At 35.0% G+C, this 10,325-nt stretch overlaps 2 protein-coding genes across 4 annotated transcripts; one reads left to right on the plus strand and one right to left on the minus strand.

Annotated features, from left to right (window-relative positions):
* Positions 1 to 1,789: 1,789 nt before the first annotated feature.
* LOC129888407 (uncharacterized) lies at positions 1,790 to 3,543 on the plus strand. 3 transcript variants are annotated; one of them, XM_055963388.1, is made up of 4 exons: positions 1,790 to 1,860; positions 2,662 to 2,772; positions 2,866 to 2,990; positions 3,149 to 3,543. In XM_055963388.1, the coding sequence occupies exons 2-4, from the start codon at positions 2,688 to 2,690 to the stop codon at positions 3,380 to 3,382; spliced, it is 444 nt and encodes a 147-aa protein (XP_055819363.1). In that variant the 5' UTR covers positions 1,790 to 1,860; positions 2,662 to 2,687; the 3' UTR covers positions 3,383 to 3,543. The 3 variants fall into 3 exon arrangements, with proteins under 3 accessions (XP_055819363.1, XP_055819360.1, XP_055819361.1); XM_055963385.1 differs by having other exon boundaries at positions 1,797 to 1,911; XM_055963386.1 differs by having other exon boundaries at positions 1,797 to 1,852.
* Positions 3,544 to 4,657: 1,114 nt separating this feature from the next.
* On the minus strand, positions 4,658 to 9,626 carry LOC129889425 (pentatricopeptide repeat-containing protein At5g25630). Its single transcript, XM_055964713.1, is given in 5 exon segments — positions 4,658 to 5,864; positions 7,458 to 8,351; positions 8,875 to 8,987; positions 9,447 to 9,558; positions 9,561 to 9,626. Coding segments are annotated over 5 exon segments (2,061 nt in total). The 5' UTR covers positions 9,612 to 9,626; the 3' UTR covers positions 4,658 to 4,973.
* Positions 9,627 to 10,325: the final 699 nt, after the last annotated feature.

Raw genomic sequence — 10,325 nt, forward strand, 5'->3', positions numbered from 1 at the left:
GTAATAGATCGACTTTCATGTTAGTTCTTGCTCAAGTATGAAAGTTTCATTTCAGGAAAGGACGGCGTACCATGATACATTCTGTTCTGTAATGGATGGACTCCTTTGTCCAATAACATAATCAACTAGCTGATGTATTTGAAGACCAAATGTGTCTGATTCATTAGGCATTTTTCAAGACCAAATGTGTCTGATAAGGCCTTTGAGCTCCCCAAGTCTTTGTAGACACACTCTTTTAGACCTTTAATAATAGCACGACATGTTTGGTCAAACGTTCAATTTTTGTTTATTTTGGGAAGTATTTTGTCCGAAGTGCTATTCGAAAAAATACTTTTGAAGAGTAGCAATTTGTATTTGGCTAATCAACTTGAAAAATAATTCTGCCAATTTTACCACTCGTGCTTCTACAAATTCAAAGTACTTCAAATACTCATTGACAGAAGATTGATTGTTCATGCAATAAAATTATTCGTGAAATATAAATTTAGATATAAAAAATTGCATTGCGAGTAGTACTTTGAAGAACAGGCTACTGAAAATTAATTCATATATAAGTTAAAAGGAATTTTGGATTTCAAATTCTAAATTGACAACTTAAATAAAGTCATGAAGTTTGTACGAATTTGGAGCAAAAAAGAGAGAAAATTTCAAAGTGGACAAATCCCTTGAATCCACAGACCACTCGACAAATCACTTCTTTTGACAGCTTGACTAGACAGTGTTTGACTTATTTCTTTTCAAAATAAATTTCATTACGAGTCATCGAAAAACACACAACTAACCAACCACCTTTAATTTACGGGGATGAATTTATTTTAAGTAATCTATAAATTAAAAATTGCTTATAAGTTATAAAAAATAAGTACAGTCCAACTTAAATTTTTTGTCTTATAAGCTGTTTAAAATAAATTCATTCAAATAGGAATGACAATGGGGCGGGGCGGGTTGAACTCAACCCACAAAATTTTTAAACCGCTCCGCCCTGCCTCGCATAACAATTTTTTTCATTTTCAACCCGCCCCTCCCTGCATAATTTTTTATGTTTTTTTTCCTTTTTTAATTAATTTTAATATGAAAAATAAAATTCATAATTTCTTTTTATTTTTCGCTAATTAACATCTCAACAACTAATTAATTGTGTCTAGTTAACATTTCAACAATTATTTCTTGATCGCTAATTAGCTCTAATTAATATTTATCTAGTTAATTATTTTTTTTAAAAAAAAGTTAAAACTTAAGTCAAAGTTTAATATAAAAAGTTTATATCTTTCATTTTTACTAATTACAAAGATTTAATTTTCTTCGAATTCCTATTTAATACCTTAAACCCGCAACCCATCCCGCCCTACATTAATTTTGATAATAACTACTTTAACCCGCTTCGCATCCACCCCATCCCGCAACACCTAGCTCTAAACCCGTCCCATTGTCATCCCTACATCCAAACAAACTCAATTATTTATTAAGACTTATTTTAAGTATAAAATGACTTTAAGTTAGTTATTCAAACACTAAAAAACAACAACTAAAAATAGCTTATAAATAACTTATAAGTCAATCCAAACATGCTCTCATCACTTCAATTTTCTTTCATTAAAAGAAAAATTGTATTGCATGTGGAACCAAATTAAAAGTGATATTTTATATTACTTTTAATTACAAACATAAGTTTAAATTATTTTTAGAAGATATTTAAAATTTTAATTATTTATTAATATAATTAATTTGTGGAACACATATAAAATTCAAGAGAATCAGAAAGCCCAAGTAACAACAAATACATAATTATGGCTTGATAGGGATAGGAAGGCCGTTAACATTTTACATCAGTTGTATCTCCTTCATCTTTTGGGTGTGATGGTTTGATCTCTACTTCGTTTAATGTCGCCTCTTGCTCGAATCTATTTCTAAGTATGTGTGTTCCTTTTCTATATCGTTGAATTTGGTCCTTTCTGCTTTACCAGGGATTTGTAAAATAAGTTGTATGAATTGAAATTCGCAAACATCTAAATTTTGATAGACTTTGTGCGTCAAATCCAATTTTTCTTAGATATATTATTACACCTTTGAGAAACTAAGAATCCTTCCATCAAAATGATTAATTTGAAATATCCTTAAAATTAAATTAGTTCATCTAAACCAATTGAGCTACGTTAATGTGCTGGGGAATTCATAATTAAAATCAACTAACCCGAAAGTGTGAAATGCATAAAAAATGCTTCCTTGTCTCTTCCACTCTGACCGGAGAAAATCCTCTTCATTATGGGATGGGATTTCACTGGGTTGTTGTTGTTGGATGGGATGGGGTATTAGGGAATGGAATTGATGATTGGAAGGGTTTAAAGTAAGAATCGTGTAGAGAGCAGAAATTCCCAAGGGGGTGTGATTTGAGGGGCAGAAAGCAAAAGAACTGGAACTCCAAATTGGGAACTTTCACTTGTTCCAGATGCACAGAACCAATGGCTGGGGATTAAGGTGTCAATTTTTTAATTGGTTTCCCTTCCCTCCTATGTTCCTAGAAAGGATACGGGGGGCATCTGTTCTGAAATTTTGGCTCTATAAGGGCCTAATCAAATAATTGATTAGTTGCAAATGCTCATGATGCCGGTGAATACATGAACTAATCTTGTAGTTAACCTGACTTCTAGTACATTTCTTCAGCCCCCGGCTTGGTTTTGGCGAATTACATGATGAATGCTGCAACTTCGTTGTTTAGGAGGTTAAATATCAGAGAGCTGGTAACAAGCACACATGCTTACAATACCGCTAGTGGTATGTATTCCATTCTTTCCTGAAGCATATGCTTTCGTAATAGATGAAATGTTTAGAGACTCTTGACATATGTTCCCATTGTGCAAATTTAAGATGTTTCTGGAGATGGATTCAGCTTGATGTTTAGACGGTGGGCTACCAAAAAGACGGCAGGGTCTACAAAGAATGGCCGTGATTCAAAACCAAAGAATCTAGGGGTGAAGAAATTTGGTGGGGAGGTAAGAAAATCTCCTCTTCTGGAAAAATTGGATGAAGCATTAATCAGTTTAGAGAATTTCTGTTCCGCTATTTCAAAAAGAGACTTTTTTGTTCCAATGTTGCCTATAGGACTTGCTTTAAAACCAATTCTTATTGTAACACAGTTTTTTACATGCAGAGAGTGATTCCAGGAAATATTATTGTTCGTCAAAGGGGAACCCGATTTCATCCTGGAAACTATGTTGGAATTGGGAAAGATCACACGCTTTATGCTTTGAAAGAAGGCTGTGTTAAATTTGAGCACCACAAGCTGAGTGGGCGCAAATGGGTGCATGTTGAACCCAAGGATGGCCATATGCTTCACCCAGTCTACTCAAGCACTACAGCTGCTGAGCCAAAGACAGCTACTTAAGATTTCTGATTTGTGAACTGTTGAGTGATTCATGGAGCATAGATCTAACAAGTGATAAGCCACTATGAAGGCTGTCTCAGTTTTGTATCTTTTAGGTCTCTTGATTTAAAGCAAATATCTGAAGATTAGTCAATGGATGGATGTTCTGCCTCTATATTTGATAAAATATTGTGGTGGTGAATCTTTATATGGATGTGCTTACGAGCTTTTGGGTTTCCCAGTCTGAGCATCATATACTTGCTGAAACATTGTGGCTACGTGATGCAGTTTGATGTGACCCAAATGTGGAAACTTGTGTTAAATTTGACAAGTTTCTTTAGGACATGTGATGAGAGCACAAGCAGTGTTAAGTAATCTGGCAAGAGCTCATTATTTGGTCAAGGCAGTTTTTGTGAAGCTTAGAAAATATCAAGGCTGGAAGCCTCATATGACTGCCAATTTGATATGATAAAGTATCTTATTGCCATTAAGCCTGTTTTAAAGTAAGTTATCAGTCTCATACTGCAATGGACCAAGCGTTTAAGTTTTAATATGCCTTATAGAGTTGCTAGTTAGTGTATATTAATCTGTAGGGATACTGATATCTTGAGCTAATTATCATCAATAGTCAATTTTGTTTCATAAACACTTGGCTCAAACAGTGATATAAAACAAAAATATGCATTTTCTTTTTACATTTTGACAACCATTCTTTTATATTGTCTTGCAGTAAAATCAAACCTTGATATTTTTGAATCTCCTTGTGTTATTCTTTCTCTAAAAAATGAGCTGTAGAATGAATTAGTCATTCTAAAGACACTTTAATAAATAGGATGTTTCCTATCGAAAAAACAAGTCAAAGGAAAATGTCACTCTATCCGTCTCAATTCAAGTACAACAACATGTCGGCTATAATCCCACAAGTGGGGTGCGGGAATGGTAGAGTATACGCAGATCTTATCCCTACCTTGGGAGGTAGAGATGTTTCTGATAGACCCTTAGCTCAAGGAAATATATCCCAATTTAAGTGAATAGTGTTTATTTGAGCTTGGAGTTCAGAAGACAATCAAATATATGCAAAATAACAAAATTATCCTTTTAAATTAGTTCCACATGTCTTTTCATTTTAAATGAGTGGCATATATCAGAAAACGAAAGGTGTCATCCTTTTTGGATAGATTAAAAAGGAAAATTTGTCATATAAAATTGGAAGAGGAGTACTTGTCTTCGTATGCTGTAATGGATTGCTACCTCTTGTTCCTCTTATATAAAACAAGAACAAAAACAAAGACATACTTCTCAGTGAACATTCAAACTACATAAAGTTGCCCCTTACAATTTTGAGTCATTCATGGAGGTAAGACTACTGAGGATCGACCAGTGCATTTACAACAGGACTTTGCATATATCCAAATATGATTTACACAGCTGCACAGTATACAGAAACAATGGACAAGAAGAAATTTGAGTTAAAAGATCAGTAAAGCTTTACAAAACCATGTACTCGGAGAGATCAGCAATTTGAAGTCACTCTTTATATATACAAGACTCTAAGCCCATTACTTTCACATCCAGCTGCATTCAGGTGCACAAATTACAGCCCCTTCTCTCTTCAGTTCAAAAACACAACTGTACTCGAGTGTCCAACCTGACCAGATGCACAAAGCTGCACTTGGAATTGTCTCTGGCAAATAACAGGAGCCCGCATTCCAAATCTACAGCTAATATGTAATGACCTTGTTGCAGCAGACAAAGTATCACACGAAAATTCAGTTTCTCTTAGCACCATACGACTTCTTTTAACTGCAGGTACTGTACCCTTTGGTTCATTAATTAGTTCATTGGGTATCTGCAAAAACTTGGGATAACAGTGATGGACAGCTTCCTTCTGGTAGACCTTTTCTAAGTTCTCCACTTCTGTTTCGTCTTTCATATTGAGTTTACTAGTTGAGCTTTGCTTTTCAACTGAGTTGGACACTCCATTTGCTACCTCAGCTAATCCAACACCACGCCAGGCTTCTGCAACAAGCAGACGGGTGCTTTTCTCGGGTTGAACGTTGAATGTTTCCATGATTTGGATTACCTCTTCTGCTTTCCGAGGATTTTTATTTTCTGCATAACCCCATATCAGAGTTTCGAAAGCCTTCAGATTAGGAGATATACCCAACTCACACATCTTCTCGAAGATCCTCATGGCACAATCCATTCTACCAGAAGTGCACCATCCACTAATTACAGTGGTGAAAATCACAACATTTGGGCGATTACCAGATTTAATCATGTCATTCAGGACCTCTTCTGCTTTTTCTGGTTCCAATGCACGGACATAACCCTTGGCCAAAATGCTATACGCATGGACATCAGGTGGAATGCCAGCATTGACCATGTCATCAAAGACCTCCCTGCACTTAGCCATATATCCTGCAGCGCCCCAGGCATTCATGATGGTGCTGAAAGTAATGACATCAGGTTTGGCACCAAACTCTTCCATTAATGTTAGAACCTGATCAAATTGATGGAGAGTAAAACCTTTTACCACACATCATGCTAAGCAATATATTTGGCAAAGTGGCAACCATGTGAAGAGTAACTGGAAAAGCTGCAAAAGTTCTACAATCCTAGAGAAGCATATAACTGCAAAATTCAACTATTCAGTGCAGGCATTCAACCTCCAAATGCACTAGGACTGGAACTTAAGAAGGTAAAAGCTAGTTAATGAATAACGCAGGCAAACTTGAAATCATGTGTACATGCAAACATACATCCCCAAATTTCACTTTAAATAGTATCATATCTCCTAGTCTATACTGATTTTATGCTAACATTTCCACATGAAAATGTAATTGTGAAGTTCATTTCGACATATCATGGGTTATTAATTGGATAAGAAGACTCCAAACAGCATTGTTAAGTAAGATTAATAAAGATATCATTTGGGGAATGAAGATTGTCAGCCTCGAACATCATGAATAATACTTGTGTTGCCATCATTTGACGGCCTTGTAACATTTTTCAGTAAGTTGACATGTTGCTTGATCTTTCATTTTTCTTCTATTAGTAAAAGCATTGATATTATCAATAAGCAACTTAAGAAAGGTAATTTTAACTTTCAGCTCCAAGCTACTAGAGGCTGCATAGAGAGAGGGCTTCAGTTCAAACTCTATTTGAATCTTTGACCTTTATTCTCTTTGCTTTTTAATTCTCTTGACTGCATAGAATGCTTTAGTCGTTCAAACTCTGTTTTGAATCTTTGACTTCCCTTTCTTCATGCTTTTCTACCGTTCTTTTTTTTCTTTTTTTTTCTTCCTGGGTTACTAGCCTACAGAGCACACTTTTACTTTCTATCACATTGTGAAATAAGAAAAGACAGAAATGGGAGTAAAAGAAAAGTGAAGTGCCTCTTCTGCAACCCCTACCCCATGATTTTAATTTGGAAGTTGGCTTTTCATTCTAGCTAGTCAAAAAGTTTCCATCATTCAAGAGGAAACAAATCATAACCTGATTTTCAGATATTCTGTTTAAACAAAAATTGGGCCCAATATGGGGGTAACAATATTTTGCCAATGAGGACTTGCTAAAGTGGTACGGCCGAGGGGCAAGGATCCTTGAGGTCATTCATTCTAATTTTCCTAGAAGTAGGGTAAAGTTGTTGTATCTACTTCTGCTAAACTAGTGTCTTCTCATTTGGTTAGATAGATATTATTTCATCTGATTTGCAGTCTGCCAAATCATAGATTTGCTTTTACATTCATTACTTCACTCCAAAAACATAAGAAGGGGAAGAAGTTGAAAGTCCCTACTACTTGAGTTTCTTTACGTTTACTTTGACATCTCCACCATTTAAGCATACAAAACCTCTACCTTTCTTTCCCTCAAAGTCATACAATATCAGTCTTCCACTCTGATAGCTTAAACCTCTATGTTAAACATCAAAGAAAGAGGACATTTCTTTGGTTCCACCTGCCCCTTATTTATTCTTTTATTTGAAAGAGGAACAGTTGCATCCAAATTCTAATATGCAACCAATCACTATATTGTTTTCTAACATCTAATAGAAGGTTAATACTTATCAATCAAAAGCCATATCAATACTAACCTCGTCAACACTGTCGCTGTCTGATATGTCAAGGAAGCCTTTGATCAGTGAATTGAAAATAACAAGGTTAGGATGCATTCCAAGATCCTTCATCGTGTATACAAACCTCAAGGCATCCTTTAGTTTACCTTCTTTACAGTATCCAGCTATAATGATGCTACAAGTCCTTTCGTTAGGGTGCACATTGTTCCTTTGCATTTCTAGAATCACTCTTTCAGCCTTTTCAGTTTGATGATTTTGACTATAAGCTGCTGCTATTGTATTGTAAGTGATAACATCTGGTTGTAAGCCAGAAGCTATCATTTTATCCACAGTATTACATGCATCAGTAAAATTCTTTTTGCTACACCATGCTTTAACAAGTACATTGTATGTCCTCAAATTTGGCTTCACATTAACTTCCTGAGACATTAACTCCATTATCTTTATAGATTCTTCAGGCTTTCCAGCAATTCCATACCCTTTGATCAAAGTGTTAAAAGTGCTGATTGCAGGTTTTATCCCACTCTTCTTCATTTGCAAGAAAGTTTTCATTGCTTCCTCCATGTTTCCAGATTCAGAAAATGCATTAACAACAGCGTTGAAGAAAACTGGATCTGGCTTCATACCACTCTCTTGCACTTCAGACATAATGGAATGGATGTAATTGAAACGCTTCTGGACTGTCAAAGCTGCTAGGAGGGTAGTGTATGTAATTAGAGATGGTTTATGTCCTCCTTTAATCAAGCTATCAAAAATTACCCGAGCTTCCTCAGGCCTCCCTCTTTCCAAAACAGTGTTCATCAGTTTTGTTCTTGAGCGAACAGTTCTACAGCTATTACCATTCACACAGAAGGCACAGAGGCCAGATTCTGGTGTTGGTTGCAGTGGCATCTTATCATCTAGATCTTTTTTCTGCAATCATGAAATCTTTCAGATTTTAACAACAATTACTGATACTCGGACAACATACATAGGACAGACACAGAACAGGTGCACTACCAATCGTAAACTTAAAAAAAAAAAGTTTCAAAATGAAGGGGTAGCCCATGGTAAGCAGAAGTCTTTCGGATTCCCTTTTTTAGAGGGAAATAATTTAATTAACAATGAGAAAATCTCCCATATACAAGCAGTATACTGAAAAGTAGAGAACCTACAGCATAATATGATTTTCCCAACAGGCCATAGATTAAGATGTTAATTTACTTATATCCTGTATACATGATAATGAAGGAGAAATACTAAATCGTTACTAAGTTAGTCGAGAGGGAAAACATCCCATCAAAGTTTAAAGTCGAATAGTTTAATGGATTTCTATTCTTGAAAGTTGTGAGTTGTATGAAAATAGAATGATGTCAAACATTTTGAAACGTTCCAAACTGTGAAGGGTGTCATAAATTGGAGGAGATTGAGTAACAGGTTATCACATTAACTGTACCTCGATTGGTAATGAATGCAGCAACTCTTTTCTGATAAGGGTCCTCATTCCCGACTTCTTGCGAGTTTTTTCACAGTTGGACCTTTCTTTTCTAAAATCATCCATGTAATTTCCTGAAAACATGAAAAGGCTTGCCAACTGAACATTGGTATACTTGATTGGCTTAAGAAAATATATAAACAGGCTTACTAATTGCACGGCCACCTTCCACCAGCAATATAACCACAGAAAGAGAAAATGATCGCCAAATTTCAGAACACACAGCAAAAAATTGACACAGGAAATTCTAATGAAATCCCAAATAAACCCATTTCTGCAATCAACGAAACAAACATTACTCAGTCTACAGAAAACCCATTTCTCCCAGAAAAAATCAGACCAAGAAAATCTCAGAAGACAACCCAAAGAACTCAGAAACAAGACAAAAGTAACAAGATGATCCTAATACAAAAACCTTAACTATCATCCTCATCAAAAACCCATTCAAGAATCAATACGCAAAAACCAAATTCAGCATCACTGAGTTCTTGAAACAAGGAATTGGAAGGAAAAAGTGTGAGTATTTATAGTACCTTCGTTGGAGTTGTGCGATTGGCTGGGGAGAATAAGAGAGGGACACCTTAATTTGCATGCGCTACTATTACACTTGTTGGTTTTCTTATATGAGAAAAAATGAGTTGACACAATTTCTTATTGGAAAAAATTCTTATCCACAAATATATATAAATGGATTGCATAGGGATATAGTCCCTCCAACTTCCACAGGATAAGGAATGGAGAGAAGGGAGGTTGGAAATTTTGAAAGAGACAATTTGGATGAAAACTTCATTCTTTTCTATCTTGAATTTTTTTCACAAGAAAAAATTCTTTTAAAAAAAACAAATAAAATTCCTCAAAAATACTATTATTGAAGGGTTATTCTAATATGATTTTTTTTTCCAAAGAATATATTACTCAGTTTACAATTGACTAACAAAAATCTCATTAGTTTATGAACTAATTACTTAAATACACACTAGTTTGCAATATAATGAATCTTTTCTGATTTTGGACTTCGGATACATGTATTTGGCATGTTCAGATACATGTATCTCGAATACATGAGGTTAAAATCATGTGTAATTTATTCAAGATACACTATATCTAAGTGGATTCGCATGTATCTGGGATACATTGACGAATCTCGTTCGTCTCCCTCCCTATTTCAGTGTATCTGGTAGCAAAAAACATGTGTCTAGTTATATCTGACTTGAAATTTAATATGAAAATACTAGACAATATGTAATTATTTCAACCTATCGGGAGAATTAGTAAATAGACATAATACATAAATATGATCCTTAAATTGATTTCAGCTGATATTTGACCTCTAATTTTGCTAGTCTACACGTAGGCATTTTAATTATCAAAACTTGAACAAATAGATACATTCGTCTTAAATGACGTCCTAC

This window comes from Solanum dulcamara, chromosome 5 (genome assembly GCF_947179165.1).
Source record: "Solanum dulcamara chromosome 5, daSolDulc1.2, whole genome shotgun sequence".
Classification (NCBI taxonomy): Eukaryota; Viridiplantae; Streptophyta; class Magnoliopsida; order Solanales; family Solanaceae; genus Solanum; species Solanum dulcamara.

Bases quoted from the DNA above. Each gene is read 5' to 3' on its own strand.
- LOC129888407 (XM_055963388.1), top strand. From the start codon at position 2,688: ATGATGAATGCTGCAACTTCGTTGTTTAGGAGGTTAAATATCAGAGAG. The intron at 2,773-2,865 runs GTATGTATTCCA...TGCAAATTTAAG, and splicing joins TGCTTACAATACCGCTAGTG to ATGTTTCTGGAGATGGATTC. The intron at 2,991-3,148 runs GTAAGAAAATCT...TTTTACATGCAG, and splicing joins TGAAGAAATTTGGTGGGGAG to AGAGTGATTCCAGGAAATAT.